General features: G+C 37.8%; 1 protein-coding gene across 1 annotated transcript; it reads right to left on the minus strand.

Moving 5' to 3' along the window:
• Positions 1 to 14,989: 14,989 nt before the first annotated feature.
• mafaa (MAF bZIP transcription factor Aa) lies at positions 14,990 to 18,974 on the minus strand. The gene has a single exon (XM_055214018.2). It carries the CDS (start codon positions 18,117 to 18,119, stop codon positions 17,166 to 17,168), a length of 954 nt encoding a protein of 317 aa, XP_055069993.1. The 5' UTR covers positions 18,120 to 18,974; the 3' UTR covers positions 14,990 to 17,165.
• Positions 18,975 to 19,209: the final 235 nt, after the last annotated feature.

A 19,209-nucleotide genomic window follows, 5' to 3' on the forward strand; every position in this document is an offset into this window, starting at 1 on the left:
CCTATTTTCAAAAAAATTTGCTGTGTCCCTTTAAACATGCCCCTATAGTAAACCTACTATCCAAAGTAATTTCACAAGCCAGCAAAACACGCTTTGGGAATTAATCATACGTCAGAAATACTTGCGTATGTTAAGGGGTGCCAGATATTAAATGATTTTACAGAAACAACACTAATTATCTTAGAAGGTTACAGTATAGGAGATGGACAAGCGTTGGGTGACCCTGCTTGACCTCTGGGAAGGCAGATTTTCTGTGTTGCCATAATCAATGTCCAATACGTCCAAAAATGTTGTGATAAACTTAAGGGACATGAATAAAATCACATTGTCCTGCACTGCTTCAAGAGATTGCCTAATGTCATAAAGTTCAGTCATTAATACTGAGTATAACAGGTAATAAAATCTTTATGGAGAACATAACATCGAAGAATTAGATTGTACAAATTACAACCGAAAGATTTGTTTGACAGCAAATGCAATTGCTTGGCATCCGCTCTTAAATGTTAATAAAGGTGCCATGCATATTTCAGTGATATAAACAGTGGCAGGTGAGGCTGAGTTATTTATTTATAAGGGCCTATCATATAAAGGTAAGGTTTACAGGGAATACTCTGTTTGTATATGTATGTGTGTTTATGTCAGCTTGGGTACAAGTGTCTGAGCGGAGTTGAACCCCTGAGGCAAGTTAAGCGAGCGCAACACTCAGAGCTCCACAGTTTACAATAACGCTACATAAACAGCTGCATAACTGAATGCATGTGCGCTCGACACCTTTGGGAAGGCAACATTTGATATGAAAATTAGTATTTTTTCTTATGCTCTGATTTCTGCTCAAGAGGAAGGGCACCAAAAGACCTTCTTTTCATTGAAAGCATTCCCACAGGAGCAACAAGCCTTCCCGTGTCATACACATGGGAACTGTGTAATAATGGTTTGCATGTTTTACATGCTCAGTCATGTTGCTATGAATATAGCCACCCATCTAAAGTGGATCCAGACAGGACAGGTAAATTGTCTGTCTGCCCCAATGGATAAGAAATCAATTGTAAAAAGGCAAGTGAACATCTACAATGCTTGACTTTCAGATGTAGCTTGCGACGGCAGGAAGAGTGGGGTCACCGCAACAGGAGATCGCAGACGGGTGTCATAATTCATCATAGCAATGCTCAGTAATGCAGTGTAGGAATAGGATATGTTGGAAACTCAGGCTTTCTTTCACCAGCTTCAGCGTACATGACCTCATACTGCCAATGCGTCTCACCACAAGACATACCTCTCCAACATTTAGACCAGAGAAATGATTTGTCAGTCTTTCACTCGCATGCGCCCACACACTTACCAGCAGTTGGTGCTAATATACCTCTTTCTGTCACCACGTGCCAGTTTCTTGTCATTTATGTGACTATTCTTACCACAATTTCGATTTTCTTTTCATTCCTTGTGCTAACCGTTCCCTGAAAGACAAGCTGAGTGTGCACTACATTAAATGTGAAACTTTTATTTCACAATGCTTTCTGTTTATGCTCTGTTCTGTGTTATTAGGAAGCGCAAAAACTGGGACAATGAGATAGGAAACTTTGCATTACAGTTTATACATTTCTGATATTAAACATTAAAGTTTTGAAGTCTCGTGCTATTCTGCATTTTTTAAAGGGGCACTTTTTGAGTGAGATCTTGAGGTCTTTAAGGTACACTCCACTTTTTTTTAAAAAAAAAAGAAAATTTTCCAGCTCCCCTAGAGTTAAACATTTGATTTTTACCGTTTTGGAATCTTCTCAGCCGATCTCCGGGTCTGGCGGTACCACTTTTAGCATAGCTTAGCACAATCCATTGAATCTAAGACCGACTGAAAATTAAAAGTTGCGATTTTCTAGGCAGATATGGGTATGAACAATACTTTCATTCTGGCGTAATAATCAAGGACTTTGCTGCTGTAACATGGCTGCAGGAGGCGCAATGATATTACACACTGCCCGAAAATAGTCTCCTACTATTTTACAAAAATTTCTGGGGCCAAAGTGCTGTGTGAATGGGGTTTCATATTTTTAAGTTGAATTAAACAAAATAAGCAACTTAAAGGTGCATTGTGTAACTTTTAGAAGGATCTCTTGATAAAAAATGCATTACAATATACATAACTATATTATCAGTGGTGTATAGACCTTTTGCGAGTCGACGTTAATCTTTTAATAATTTGAATAGAAAATAATTAGAGAAGATATCCGGTGTTCTGTCGAAGTCTGATCCCTCTATGTGTTTCTTATAGATTTTTCATCACGTTACGTTTATAATTTATTTAGAAAGATTAAAGATTTGAATTAGTTCATAATATCAATAATATTACCATTTATTAAAGTTTTCATTTTTTTTTCGTTTTCTATTACTTCCTTTTACCTTATATCTTAGCCTATGTCTTCTTCCTGTTTGCTCTAAATTATGATGTTTACTAATAAATATATAAACATAGCACACACACACACACACACACGATGTAAAGTGTTAATAATATATAAACAGGCCTATACAAATTAATTTGTATGTAAACATAACAGTTTTAGAACAAACACGTAGGCTATAAGGAAGAAATTGAAAACAGGAAAATTATGAAATATTTAATAAATGATATTATACAGAATACATGATAGTATTGCTCTTATAAGTACGTCAGTGATTCATACTGTAAAAATAATTGATTCACCAATAAAGAACAATACATATACATTACATACATGCACACATACAGTAGCCAAGCCATTTAAACTTTTAATTTATTTAAAAATTAAATGTAACTTGGTGAAAACGTTATAAGAAACATTACACTTAAGAGAAATATAGGGGAAACAGACTTCTACAGAACACCAGATCCATAAAAATCACAGTTTAACGATAAAATACTTCACACAGCTATTGAGAAGCATTCACTTTCTGCCACCAGTTGGGCTCCGCCCACTAAAAACGGCATCTCTGTTTGCAAACACGCAAAAGGTCTATTTAGACCTTACATAATGAACTGTTTTTATTACCCAAGAATGAGCCGTATCGTATTTATCTACATACACCGTGGGACCCTGACATCGCCGTAATGTTTCTATAGTAGCCCTAAACGGACAAACCGTTCTACAGAGCACGTTTTGTCCCTATGTTGTGGTGGCTACCAGGTGAGCTGTTGGTTGCAATTCACAATCTCACCACTAGTTGCCGCTAAAATTGACACACATCACCTTTATAAGGTTAGTTCACCCAAAAATGAAAATAACATCATTAATGACTCACCCTCATGTCATTCCAAACTCGTAATATCTCCGTTCATCTTCGGAACACAATTTAAGATGTTTTATATTGAGTCAGAGAGCTTGTTGACCCTTCTTTGAAAATCTACATACGGTATACTGTCCATGTCCAGAAAGGTAATAAAAACATCATCAAAGTAGTCCATGTGACATCATTGGGTCAGTTAGAATGTGTTGAAGCATCGAAAATACATTTTGGTCCAAAAATAACAAAAATTATTACTTTATTCAGCATTCTTCCGTCTTCTCTTCCATGTCTGTTAACTTGTGAAACGCATGCTTGAGACTAAAGTCACGTAACTGCAGTGACGCGGATGATGTACGACGTGGCTGACGTGTTATCTGGTTTGCCCCTGCTGTTTTTTTTTTGTGCGCCCGGGCTTCGTTTACAGTCTGAGGGAGACGCATGCTGTAAGTTTGAAAAAAAAAACTTTGCAAACATGTCTGAGGATAACACGTCATCCGCGGAAGAGAAGACAATGCTGGACCAAATGTATTTTCGATACTTTAACACATTCTAACTGACCCACTGATGTCACATGGACTACTTTGATGATGTTTTTATTACCTTGCTGGACAGTATACCGTATGTAGATTTTCAATACAGGGTCAACAAGCTCTCGAACTAAATCTAAAACATCTTAACCCTTGTGCCTTGTTCCAATTCACTACCCTTTCGTGTTGTTAGCGGCCAAAAATGGCCACTAAATTAAACGGCTGTAAAAATGTATCAGATTAATATTTTTTTCAATTTTTTGCATAAATCTGTTAATCAACCTCAGAACTGATCAAAACTACCAAATGTTTCCAAAAATGTCATGATTTTGACTCTTTAGTTGCCAAGCTCGTAGGTGATGCCACTGATTTGAGAAAAAAAAAACACAAAATCACCGACCCTCAATACAAAAAGTGATCGTGGACTGGATTTTTTTCACCCTTTTCACAGTCCTGGGCATGCCAAAGACTGGCAAAAACATTGGCTTTGATGCATTTTTTGTTTTTGTGCAGCATCAGATTGAGTTTTTTTCTCCCTCATTTGTTGTTTGTGGCCATTTTTTCCCCATTGGCTTCCATTATGGCAACGTTTTTTGATTGCGGAGCCATGACACCTTATTACCATGCATTCTTTATTCTTTGTGGCTTTTCCTTGTGCAAAGAGGTAAAATTTGTCATTTTTACTGTTGATCACCACGTGGCACCACCAACCCTCCAGTAGCCTGCGCAAAAAAACAGAGCTTAATTTCTGGTTTGTACATTGACTTATATGGACTATAACACCATAGTGTGTGTGTGTGTGTGTGTGTGTGTGTGTGTGTGTGTGTGTGTGTGTGTGTGTGTGTGTGTGTGTGTGTGTGTGTGTGTGTGTGTTTAGGGTTAGTGTTAGGTATTGAGGAGAGATGACCACCCTCGCGCACCAGTTAGTGCTGCCCTGGTGAGAGGGATTTTTTTCTCCTGTAGCTGTCCCCTAGACACAAATCCACAGACAGCAGCAGGCACCAGCAGCTCAGGAGTGAAGAGGGGAACATGCAAGTGGTGTACAGAACAAAAAAAGAACAGTCAGCACTTGTATCTGTTGTGGTGGACACACTTGCAGAGAGCACCAAGTAATATGCTGCAAGTCCAGCTGAAAAGACTGAACACACACACGTACACATATACACACTAAAAATTAGTTTGATTGTTTAGTTCTCCATCCATCCTTTACTCTTGCTTCATTGTTCAGTTTATTTGAAGTTGTTTTTGCATTTTGGTTAATAATAAATGTTGTATATTAAAATCTGATTCAGAGAAGATTTTTTTACAGATTTTTTCACACAGACGCACACACATGCAAGCACACACACACACACACACACACACACACACTCTCTCTCTCTCTAATATGCTGTTATACTCCATATAACTCAGTGTACAATCCAGAACTAAAGCTCTGTTTTTTTGCACAGGCTACCAAAGGGCCAATGGTGCCACATGGTGATCAACAGCAAAAATGACAAATTTTACCTCTTTGAAAAAGGTAAAACCACAAAGAATCAAGAATGCGTGGTAATAAGGTGTCATGGCTCTGCAATCAAAAAATGTTGTTATAATGGATGTCAATGGGGGAAAAATGGCCACAAACAATAAATGAGGGAGAAAAAAATTAAATCTGATGCTGCACAAAAATTAAAAATGCATCAAAGCCAATGTTTTTGCCAGTCTTTGGCATGCCCAGGACTGTGGAAAGGGTGGAGGAGAATCCAGTCCACATTCACTTTTTGTATTGGGAATCGGTCATTTTGTGTGTATTTTTTTCCCGGATCGGTGGCACTACTTATGGGCTTGGCGATGGAAGAGTTGGAGTCGTGGAATTTTTGCAAGCATTTGGTAGTTTTGATCGGTACTGGGGTTGATTGACAGATTTATGCAAAAAAAAAGTGAAAAAAATGAATCTGATAAATTTTTACAGCAGTTTAATTTAGTGGCCTTTTTTGGCCGCTAACAACACAGAAGGGTAGTAAATTTGCCCACGGTATATTGTTAAATTTTTTTAAATTTCAAAGCATTTTCTTAAAATATGTGTAAATATAAGATTTGTCACCAAGAATCATTCAATTTGCTGAAACACAGAGAAAGTTGTGGCCAAATTAAGACAAAAAAATTGCAAAAATGGCCAAAAATGGCCCCAACAACACATAAGGGTTAAACTGTGTTCCGAAGATGAACGGAGGTCTTACGAGTTTGGAACGCAATGAGGGTGAGTCATTAATGACATTATTAATTTTTTGGTGAACTATCCCTTTAAGTTAAGTCAAATGTTTAAAAGATTTAAAAACTTACATTTTTAAACCAATAAAAACATATATTTATACATTAGCTTTGAACAACATGATCTCACGGGAAGTTGTGTTATATTCACGAAAAATATGATTAATTTATTTGTGTCCATCGCACGAAATTCAGCTTTTTTTCGTGTCTTGAGCACGAATGTCTTTTTCCCGTCACTCGCACAAACTTCTATAAATTGTTTTTCATGCCCGTGGCATGACTTTTTGTGTCATTTTATGTATTGTTTTCTCTTTTCTTTTCCTATTATTGTTGCTTGGGGTTAGATTTGGGGTTTGGGTTAGGATGTATTGATTTCTACATGTTTTTCTTCTGCTTTTAAAACTATTCTCATGCAGTCGGGGTTAGAGTTGGGGTTTGGGTTAGGATGCCTACAAATGTAACAGAAAGTGATTCTAACTCAAACCCCAAGCGACAATGATAAAATAGGAAAAAAATATGAGAAAACAATACATAAAATGACACCAAAAAGAAAGTCGTTCCACGGACATGAAAAACTATTTATAGAAATTTGTGTGAGTGACATAAAAAAGACATTCATGCTCAAAGCACAAAAAAAGATGAATTTTGTGCCATGGACATGAATAAATTAATACAAATTTTCATTACTATAACAGGACTTTCTGTGAGGCCTGGTTTAAACACGAATCTAACAAAGTTTGTTTTGTTAATGTTTGAAACGTGAAAAAAGAAAATCTTTTGCTTCTCAAGCAAAGCTTTAAATATGCAGGGATATTTTAGCGTGAAGCAATACAAAAATGCTGATTAAGAAAATTATTTTCATTTATTTATTTTGCAATAAAAATAGATCGATGTAAAAGAATGACAACAACTTTCCTCAGTTCACTGGCATCATTAGGAAAACAAAAAAATAATTGAGGGCCTTAATAAGAAATAAGCATACACAGATAATGGAGTGCATAACGTGTGGCGGTTTGTCAGGATGTGATAGAGAGAACCCTCAGGGCTGCAGTATACAAAAGAGACTGCCAACATTAAGACAGCGTATCAAGCCAAGAGCCTGGATATTGGAGCATTGTCTGTCAGCAGATATCAAGTGCACTAAATCTAAGATTACCAAATTAAGAGGAGGCACTTATGAGGTATCTATTGATTTGACACACACACATATGCACCCACACACACTTACTTAACTATCTAAATTGTAACATAACATATGCTTCTATATAAAACTAATTTTAAAGGCATAACTTAAATTTACCATACAATTGTTTTAAAAATATTTATATTTGGTATATCTCCAGTTTCCCCAAAGTACACCGACATGCAGATTAGATGAACTGAAGTCAGTACATTTCTCTTAAGTGTATGAGTGCCATGATAGACTTGCCATCTATTAGGGGAGTAAGCAAAATGTTGAGATACGCTTCAGCCCTCCTGTGCTCCAGGGTAAGCCAATTCAGGGATAAAATATTTGCTATATTGTATGAGAATTGATTTTACAAATGAAAGGTTGCTAACTTTTAGTTCAAACTAAATTAGGAAACACACATTACCTGTCAAAATAGAGTACTGAGTCGCATTTATTCCAACACGACCCAGAACATCACATCCTTGAGATGCTAAATGCACATACAGTAAGACAAAACATGCTGTATATCGGTCACTTCCTAGCATACAGGACCTATTAAAAATGTATGCGCTCTATACTCATATACTAATAGATCTTTTGCACACTTTTATAAACACTTTGTAACTTTAAACGAGGTATTCACACTGTGTACCCCTAAATTAATTTAACACAGTTGTATTTAAAGAACAGAAGCTCTTCTCTTTGCTGAAGTGCACCACCTGATGGAGAGGACCGTCAGTAGTGCAGATGGAGCGTATGATTGTTATGTGCATCCATGGCTTTAAAAGCTGCGAGAGAGGGAGACTCTTACAGCAGATGAACGGTGATCCTAGTCCTTGACTCTGTGTGTGTTCATTCAGGGAAAGCGCTTTTGGTCCACTTACTGACATCCACGAGTAATGATAGTGTCAGTGGACCCGGCTTCATTTTATCGCTTCCTCCTTTTTATCTGCATCTCTCCCACGCTTTGTTTCTAGCTATGAGCCTTCCTTTATCACTGTAAAATACATTTTGTAGTCAAACTTTTTTACTGATCCTTGTAAATAATCTCATTAACGTGCAGGTTCATGCATGACTCCAAGCCTCAAGCATTGCATGAATGTGGATAAAGTGACTGTATAAAGGTATAAGAGGAAAAAACGAGATGGACACTTTGTGGATGAAGTGTGTGATGGCTGTTGGCCAGGTTCAGTAGAGTAATGGAGTAATTGATTGCTGATTGACCCCAGAGTCACTAAGGACACTTCTTTCTATGCAACAAATGCATTACTTTTATTTTCATTATGGCCACACAAGCCATAACCTGCATCCACATCATGGCATGCTGTATAAGAAGCACAATAAGAGCTAATGAAACACACACACAGCACTCTTAAGTACACATAAGCATCTATGATCATTAATAATTAAGCATGGTTATTTGTCTGAAATACTTTGAAAAAATGTGGTAAGTACAACAGAGTTGCACTGTCTGTGAAACCCTGCTAAAGTCATTTATTGGGGATTTACTGTCTTCTACATAAAATCATACTATGTAATGTAAAGAATATTCATTGAGAATATAATTTTAATGTTGACTGAGTAAAATCAATGATAGAAGAAAACAATCTTTGGTGCTCCAAATCTCATAATTAGATTATGAGACCTTAGCCTTGATTTTACAGCCAGTGGTCACATGTGTTGCCATCTAAAAAAATCTGCCACATCCACTTTTTTTCACATTGCTTGAAAAGTGTATGAAAAGTTTCAAATAGAGCACCACAATAATTATTGGAAACATGTATTTTATGTCCCTGTCATTATATTGATAAATATAATTTTTTATACTGACCCGGTCGGGCCAATTGTTCAGGTTTTCACTGCCCTCAATAAAAAAATGTAATTGTCACATATTTAATAATCCAAAAGTCAAATTTTCACACAATTTTCTTAAAAGAAAAATCCAGATAATTTACTCACCATCATGTCATCCAAAATGTTGATGTCTTTCTTTGTTCAGTCGAGAAGAAATTATGTTTTTTGAGGAAAACATTGCAGGATTTTTCTCATTTTAATGGACTTTAATAGACACCAACAATTAACACTTAACTCAACACGTAACAGTTTTTTTCAACGGAGTTTCAAAACACTATAAACAATCCCAAACGAGGCATAAGGGTCTTATCTAGCAAAATGATTGTCATTTTTGACAAGAAAAATAACAAATATACACTTTTAAAGCACAAAACTCGTCTAGATCTGGTCGTGATGCGTCAGCGTGACCCCACGCAATACGTCAAGAGGTCACAGAGGACGAACGCGAAACTCTGCCCCAGTGTTTACAAATGTGTTGAAAGAGGACCGTTCCTACGTTGTTGTATGTAAACTGATACTAATTAATGTCTTTGTGTCAGTTTATTGTTTACAGTGGTCCGCAAATTTGCGTTATATATATGTAACACGTGACCTCCCTACGTCACTAGTACACGCATTTACGTTAGGTCGTGCTGGACCAGATCTAGACGAGAAGTTGTGCTTTAAAAGAGCATATTTTTTATTTTTCTTGTCAAAAATGACAATCATTTCGCTAGATAAGACCCTTATGCCTCGTTTGGGATCGTTTATAGTCCTTTGAAACTCTGTTGAAAAAAACTGTTAAGTGTTGAGTTGGGTGTTGAGTGTTGGTGTCTGTTAGAGTCCATTGGAGTGAGAAAAATCCTGCAATGTTTTTTCTGGACTGAGCAAAGAAAGACATCAACGTTTTGGATGGCATGGTGGTGAGTAAATTATCTGGATTTTTCTTTTAAGAAAATGGAATATTCCTTTAACAGATTCACTGCACACTTTATCACATCATTGGCTAAGAGTATAGAGTTGAAATGCCAATAGATTTCGGACTGATCTGTTCTGAACAGAACACCACCAGTGCTCGAGTGAGTGAGGAAGTACATGCTATCGAGGGTGCACACACAGCAGAGTTGTGTGGAGAAGTGAACGCATGGATCAAAGTGAATCAGCAAAACCAATCTCTCTCTCTGAAGGTCACTGCAGGTCAATGAGGGCTTGCAAAACAAAGAAGTAGAGAAGCTGAAAGATACATTCATTTCAGTCATTTCATTTCGTGATTTTATTATGGGATGATTTAACACACTTTCGGTCTGTACCTCGAGGAAAATTATAGAAGCAGGCTTATATTTCAAAAAGACATCTCAGGTTTGCCACTTGTGCTCACAGCAGCAAGCTGTGAACTAACACGGACAAGTTACAAATTTGTGGAATCTTTAATATTTAGCTTGTTTACAGAGATATATATGTACACAAGCCGGAATCGAACAAGCTTTTCCCACATCAGCACCACGGATCAATGCGTGCTAACCACCAGGATACATTGTTTACATTTATGCATTTGGCAGATGCTTTTATCCAAAGCATATACATCTGTATACATAACTCATGGCCATGACCCCTCCATTGCTAATTGTGTTCCTATAGCTCATCTGGAAAACCATTGCGTTAGCGGAACAAAAGGTCCTGGGTTCGATAACAGGGAACTTACATACTGATGAAAAATGTATAGACCATTTTGCAAGATGTAAACAACAGAAGCACTTCCTGTTGTTTTTAAGTTTTTTAGATCACGTTTATTTTACATTTTGATTCAGTTCTAAAATTTCAGTTGGTTGTATTTTGTTCTAATATTGATTAATATTAATATTTTCTTCAGTGTTAAAAAACTGAAACAGGAAGTGCTTTTGGACCATCTTGCTAGATGGTCTATAGCTTGAATGCACTTGTAAGTGGCTTTGGATTAAAACCATATGTAAAATGCTTACATGTAAATGCTAATCTTACACATCTTCAGGTTTCTTCATGTTATGGTTCACGTTTGCAATGTCATTGAACACCTATACGCAGGTATACAGTATAAAAGAAAATGAATTGTGCTTCTACCAAGGGCGAAACTATTGAGACATTTATGGATATTATTTCAGTTTGTTTCCTTTATCCAATAAAAATAATCAAACTGCTATTTAAAATCATGTTTTTGCTGGTCTTCTAAAGCCAGAGGGATTTCCACCTGTACACTACTGAGCTATAGTGCTGTCAAGGTGACGCGTGACTGACAGAAGCCTTTTCCACACACTAATTGACAAAGTCTAATTCCAAACTTCTGGCATTTCATCTTCGCATTTTCATCATAATCAGGCACAGTTCGACATTAGGACGCATTTGTTTGTCTGTTTGTTTATTTTCGAGTGTACGGAATAACTGTGGAACTAAAAATCGCTAGCCTTGCAGATTTTCTCCCTGTGATAGCATGTTTTGCGCTTTGTCTATTCAGCACCCAGCGTGTCAGCGCGAGCGTGCGCGCGAGCGAGCGTGTGTGACAGCCGGTCGCGCGGCGGCGGAGGGTCGCTCACTCACCATCTGTAAATTGCTTTTTTCGGCGGGTCGGTGCTGTGCCGTGGCCGCGCTCGCGGTGTGGAGGGAGCCGTTCCGCAGTAATGAGTTTGTCGGCGTTTAGGGATCGTGCACGCTGCGCGCCCCGGGTCACTAATTCAATCCTGAAAGCGTTCTAAATAATTTTTAATACCTGCTAAGCGTTCATAGAGCTTCACGGGCGATTCATCAAGCTGTCAATTTGTTTTAGAGGTTGCGACATTTTGTTTCTGCGATTTCAAACACGTCCAATAATTGTGACTGTAGTGTCCCCAGGGTGCAACCTATCAAAAATTGTCCAATATAAAATCCATTGATAATTTAGATCTGCAGCGTACATGCAGTTTTTCTTGGGCAGCTAATATTACATTTTTCTTGCATGTTTTTTCATTCTTTCATGTAGACTTTTAAAATAAAGTAAAAAAACACACCTTTCTTACCTTTAAATAGTTTGAAAAACGTTAGAAGTCATTTAAATCTTTTAAGAACATCTTTTGGGAACTAAAAAAAAACCTTTTTAACTTGAATTATTAAGCGTTTTCAAAAAAGAAATAAAAAACATATGTGGGCATGTTTAGCTATGTGTACACACAATGTACATAAGTGCCTCTATAAGTGTGTGTGTGATGTTTATTGTATGTGTGTCTGCCTCTCTTGTAAGCTGAACCATAGAGACGCTGACTACAGGGGAATCTCATCAGCAATGCAACCTAGACGCCGAAGAACACAGTACCTCTTCCTCTCCCCTCTCTGTATTTTCCTTTGCATTTTCTCCCATGTCTTAGTAAACACACCTTGGCCTTCTGTGCAAGATCAAACACATGCCTGTTGGGACAATACATCCGTGTGGAACACAGTGTGACTAAAATAAAAAAGTGTATGGAAAAACCAACCGTAAGACATTGCCCTTACTCGAATGAGATACATTCAGTATTAGTGGGTGAAGGATGTGTGCCGTCGCAAGGCTGATTTAAAACAAAAATTATTTTATGAATAGATTCAAAGTGTATTTCAGTTATAACAAAACCAGCGTGTGCGCTAGTCAGGTGCTCTGTCGGGATGAAGTGATGGCTCTTCTGACACAGCAGAATGAGAGGAAGTGGGAGTGGGGGAAGGGTTTTAGCGTCTGTGTGGGACAATGCCTTGAACAAGGACAGACAGCATCTCAGTGGCCACCTCTTGCTCCAACCAAACATGGCCTGTTTTGTACATCACACAGAAACATGAAAAATGTCATGTTTATTAAGTCAGTGTGTGTCAACAAAGCTAGATTTCTATTTGAAGATGATACACATGGCCCTTATGAATGCTCCTGTCTTCTTCAGAAGAAAAATAAAAACATAAATGTCAAATAACATATCAATGCGTGCTCAAAAAGACAATGGTAAACAAAAATGTACCTTGGGGGAAGACATTAACTGTCGTATCAATAGACAAGTGTCTTACTTGCTTGTATGTTTTTTTTATTTAATCGTGCAAGTGACTTTCCTCAAAAACTTGGACAAGCATGGATGCTTAAAAAATGTGGCCTTAAATGGTTTTCAATCGGCACATGCACATCTGCTGTACAGTGCATTTTTATATTATATACATGTATATAGAACAGCACTTTTTAATCAGGTAAGTAAATGTACATCAGACAGGTAAGTGCTGTGTGTCTGGGGATGCAAATTCCAATGGAAGTATTTCCCTTTAGTTTCTTAACATTTAAAAGGTGCATAAAACACATCTGAAGTAATGTCAGACAACACTATTTAGGAATACAGTTCACATTATATGAAATGGTGGACTATAAACAATATTTACAATATATAATATAGTTACAATTTTTAAAAAAATGAAAGGTGCTTAAAAGGTTTTTCACAGAATAATATTTTTTGGTTTCTCAAAGAACCATTCAGTTAATGTTCTTAAAATAATAAATTCTTTCTTTTTATAATCTAAAGAACTCTCTTTTTACTACAAAGAACCTTTTTGTAACAGAAAGTTTCTTCGGATGTTAAAGGTTAAAATGGTTTATGGAACCATTTATACAAAAATGAACTTCTAGGGCATCGTGAAGCACCTTTATTTTTAAGAGTAAAAGAACTGCGAAGAATCACTGGTCTGAGCAAAATGCAGAGTAGGACTTGCATTTTGGTTGCATCAGAATATTTTGGATTTTCGTTAATATGCTGGTCAAAATAGAACCAGTATGAAGAGCAAATATTGCCACTTATTAGCTTTAATAGCTTTGCAAAGCCAATAGTGTTTAAACTGTTAACAACAACAAAAATGTCCATACTTTTGTTTATATTATACTTCTTTATCCTATTTTTAAAGCTTTCCTTTGCTTATTTTACCGGTGTTAATTAACGGGTTATTAAAGGCATTAAATAAAAATGCTATCTACAATGTTATGTATAAAATCTACATGAATAATGTATAAAAACTAATTTGACTTCTATATTTACAAGCATTAAATTTGAAAAGATAATAGAACTCTTGGTGACTATTTATCACATTTATCCTTTATATTACAAACAACAGGTGTATTCACAGTTACAGCTTTACTTCCTTGCAAAGCGCAAGAAAACGACAGTCGCTAATTTAGACTACATGTACATAATAAAACGCATATGTTTTTTAAAGTTAGTAAGTTAATTTTGTGCAATCTTGTTTCAACTATTTACGATTATAAAGTTGTATATTCTGATATAAAAATACAAACGAAGAAACATTTGATTAGAGATAATTAGCAGTAAGAAAGATTATTTTAAATATATTTTAAAAATATTGAAAATGTAACGAATTATAAACTCTATTTGCATTATCGTAATTTTAAAATTGAAAACATCAACAACTGGATTGCATAAATTAAGAAAAAGGTTAACAAAAAACTTCAAATTACCATTAATTATCAGATTACCATTTGGTGCCACCAAAATAATTTATTCATTTCGTTTAGCTGATCCAAATGTTATTTTTATGTTTAAAATAAAAAGCAAGTTTTCCGATATTGTCCACTAAATCTTTCGCTTTGCACCCAATAAATAAATTGTAAATGAAACGAACGTGTTTTTAATAATCTAGCTAATTCACATTTTTCACACAGTTCGTCACATTTTAAAAAAAGGAATTATTGATTTAATTTTATATTTATTTGAAAACATGAAATAGAACAACAACTAATACGGTTTAGTTTAACATTATGTCAATTCTGGCCAGAAAGAGGTTTAATATAAAGTAAAACGTGTCATATTTTATTTCGTTTATTATTTTAATTGCCAACATTAACCCTTATAGTTATCATTCGGCAAACTGAACACACATTTATCTACACTCATTTAAATACACTTGTTGAGTGATCGGAAAACAGTCGAAGCGCTTGACAGAAATTTTTATTAAACATTATGAAAACAAGATTCTGAACAACATTCCATTTTAAAACATTTTGGTTTTGACTTACTGACACGTAAGGACATTTATATTTTTCGATAAATATATAGAAATTATAGGCTATGTACATTTTTTTCTATTTTATTTATTTTTTTACATAAGACAGCACACAGGACAGCACATGGGGTTATGTAACCTTGAGCCGCGGTGCCTTAAATCAGACCATTAGACAGAAAGATTGTTTTCCAACGAACTGTATCATAATTCATGATTTAATCAAAAAGAAATAAAAACAATATTAACAGTGATTTCAGCTGAGAACATCAAGCAGATACTAATACAGGTAAGGGAGCATACATGGTGATCTTAATTTGGACGTCTGGGCGATATATTTCATATCTGTTTAAAAACTAAGCATACACAGGTCGGAGAAAAAAAACTGAGTTAAGACAATTGACGTGCATTAGATAATCCTGAAATCCACTTTGGCAAGTTCATTGTAAGTTTGTTCCGTCCGCCTGAACTAAACAGTCTCAAATGCTCATGATAAAATGCGCATCGTTGCGTATACAGTCAGGTGCACACAAGTCCCTTTATTATTTTAAAATTATATCCCCATTTAATCCAGACACACCTGTAGACTAATTGGGTATGGTTAAAAGCCTGTTCCACTGAAAAACAATAGACATCTGCTTAAAGCCGAATACAGCATAGGCTACAGTTTCTTAAAAAGTAAACCAACATCCTCGTCGGTTGTCGTGTATTTGAAGAAAAAAAAGTTTTATTTCATTATCCCACCTATTAAGACAAATACCTATATTGAATATTGCTGACGTCCATGTCCAGTGTTCTATATACTTGGATTCATTTTAAAGTATAAAAATCAAACAATCAGAGCTTATGTTAATTGCTTTCGAATTTGGTGCATAGAGTATTAGCAGCAATTTAAGTCCTTGTGTTTATGATGCACTGCAAGATCAACTTTAGATCGAGTACGTCCAACACCTGTAGGTATGTTGATTAATTCGATCACCACAGAGGGAAAATAAATTTGATATAAATCCCAATTCTTCTAATCATAGTGCAGTAGGCTTCTTTTAAAATTGTACATATTCAATAGGATGAGAATATCTTTGTTATTTGCATGCTTCTACATACAAACGTTGTATTAAGACGTTTTAAATAATCAAGCAAAAAGACTTTAAAAATAAAGGTAAATCAACACACCAATTAACCTCTACATATGTACAAGTGGGAATAAATAACTCTTAAAATCTGGCTCAGTTCGGTGTTTTTTTCTTGTTTTGTTCTACATATTCTGTACTTTTTAACAAAAGAAAAAAAATGTAAGGGTTTCATGTAATTTTGTGATTTGTATCGAGCAGAAGAAACGAATAAAGAGAGAGAGAGAGAAGAAAGAGTGATTAAGGGCCATGCTTTTCATCCAAGTGCTGTATGGGGAAGACAGAAAGGGCTTGGCGCGTTTGGAGTACCATACATGTCCCGCATGCAGGATTGGTGGGGTAATGCAGACTTGAGCAATGCTTAAGGGCCCTCAAAGTTCACAAGTCCCCTAAACCTTAGTTCACAACTGAAGAAAGTCAAGGATGTATTGCTATCTCTCTTGCTTGTAAGTGTTTCTGTTATTATTTCTTCCAAAGTTCGTTCAGAAAATCGTTCATCGCCACTGAGATTTCGTTAAGACAAGGAAAAACAATGAAGACGCTTTTAAGTCTGTATGCGGCGTGGCTGCATGTCTCTAAACATTCCGGACTTTGCATTTAGCCTATTACTATAAAAAAGAAACAACACACAAAAACTACATAATCCAAAACTGATGGGTCTTTGGAGGTTACGCGTGATCCCATATATAGAAAGGAGGTCATATGGAGTACTGTAGAACAGTCCGTGCAGTATCTGTCAAAGATAATCCTAGCATACACTATCCTTAAGACTTTTAGGTTGCAATAATGTAAGTACACAAACAAGTGTGGACTTTAAACATGGCGCTGTATGTAATGGTATAGGTTCTGTGTTCTAAAGTGTACACTGAGTCTTTAATAAAGAACTGTAAATGAATTCACACTGAAAATCATAAAAATTAAGGCTTAAAAAACGAAAACGTTGGTGTGAAAAAAAGTCTTTAACAAGAGTGACTCTCACATGAAGAAATCCGTGGAAGTCGTTTTGCCGTGAGAGACGCTGGACGGGTCCCGGGTGTTGCCACCGCCGCCGTTTACCCCTCCGTTAAAGGTTCGGCTCGCCAGCTTCTCGTACTTCTCCTTGTACAGGTCCCGCTCTTTAATCAGACGCGCCACGTCTTGCTTAAGTTGCTCTACTTGGCTCTGGAGCGTGCACTTTTCGCTTTCGAGCATGTGCCGCTGCTGCACGCGCTTGTAGCGGCACGACTGCGCGTAGCCCCGGTTCTTCAGGGTCCTGCGTTTCTGCTTAAGACGGATCACCTCTTCTTTGCTGAAACCTCGCAGTTGCCGGTTGAGCTCGCGCACCGTCATGTTCACAAGCTGCTCGTCCGAGAAGCGGTCCTCGAGGCGCGCGTGCCCGTGGTGGCCGTGGTGATGATGGTGATGGTGGTGCACCGGATGGTGATGCCCGTTTGTGGCCGCCGATAGATCTTCTCCGACATACTGCTGACCGCGGAATCCCTCATAGGCCTGGTGGTGATGGTGGTGGTGATGCGCGTTACCGATAAGCGCCTCCACCGCGTCCTCGGGGGTCAAGTTCAGGGCCTCTGGACTGATGTGATGTTGGTAGTTTGGAATCCAGTAGAGGTCTTCCAGCTGTGGCTTGCCCGAGGAATTTTGGGTGTTGTTGTTGTTGCTGCCACCGCTGTTGTTGTTGACCCCGTTGCCCATGTTTTGACCGGGTTGCGATCCAGGACTGGGGGCACAGAAACTGGGCGAGGAAGGCACAGATGAGCAGGGTGTACTGATAGGGGTGGATGACAGCGAGCCCGGAGGAAGGCGGTGGCAATAGCGGTCGGCCTCAGGGGGCTCTTTCTTCACCTCAAACTTCATTAGGTCGAAGTCGTTGACATATTCAATAGCCAAGGGGCTGTTGGGCAAATCTGCGCTCATGGCGAGATCGGTGGCCATGTCAGTCCATGCGACGGCACCTACCCTGACAGCCAAAGCGACACGCGTGGGTTTGACTGAGATTATGATAAAATAACCGATGGAGATGGGCGGCTTAAAACATATGCACGAGCACAGGGAGTGATTAGTCCTTAAGACGAATTCTATTTATAGAGATATACGTACGCCCATGCATGTAAATGTACTTGTACACCTGCCAGCTTGCTTCTGCAGCTCGTCTTGTTGACAACTTATCCCAGGTCAAATTCACGCGTTAATATCACCATCCAGGGCGGCAGAAACTCGAGACTCGTGAATTCAAAAGCACCAACCTGACGTGTCCTCGCTTCACCGCATTAACGCAGACATGTGGTAGTAGAAATGTCCTTATACAGGATACTTGTGTTTAATCTGGTTCAAATATCCATCTTCACCTCCGTGCTTTCAATTCTTCCCTGACTGGAGGCAACAAAGTAGCGGGTTAGGCTTTCATGAAGAAAGCGAGAACTTTCCTCACATGCCGAGCAAAGTCAGTCAGTCCTCCACATGCGCGCGCGCGCGGCAAGTTCAGAAAATGTCACTTTACCTCTCGAGGGTCCCGTGGAATGATGATGTTGTTTACAGAGTCAACAGCTAACACGGACGGACAAATGCGTGACAAATCACAGCAAGTTCCTCTGGTGGGACGCCCCAGTGCAGCTTGAAGAAGTAAGCTGAAGTCTGGCTAAAAATACCGCCTTGCGTTCCTTTAATAGTCACTTTTATTATTAAGCTTATTATTGAGACTGCTGTCGCCGTTGCTTTTCGTTATGACTTCAGTGTATATTTGCACCACTGCCGGACGCTGACATGCAGTATAACTGAAACACTGCACGGGGCATTGTACCACTTTATACACACGGGTCCTCCAAGAGTCCCGCCCATAGTGCGTACCGAACCAATGGGAGCAGGCGTAGCATCATGCATGCTATTCCTACAGCACCGCCTCCGTTTAGCAGCTGATGGGAACCAGCAGCAGCTGATCCCGGGCCGAAACAGGTGTTTATCCCGCCCCCTAGCGACGCGTCTCCTGCTATAGCACGCGGAGAGTAAACGAAAGAAAAGCAAATAG

Source organism: Misgurnus anguillicaudatus, chromosome 8 (genome assembly GCF_027580225.2).
Source record: "Misgurnus anguillicaudatus chromosome 8, ASM2758022v2, whole genome shotgun sequence".
Lineage (NCBI taxonomy): Eukaryota > Metazoa > Chordata > Actinopteri > Cypriniformes > Cobitidae > Misgurnus > Misgurnus anguillicaudatus.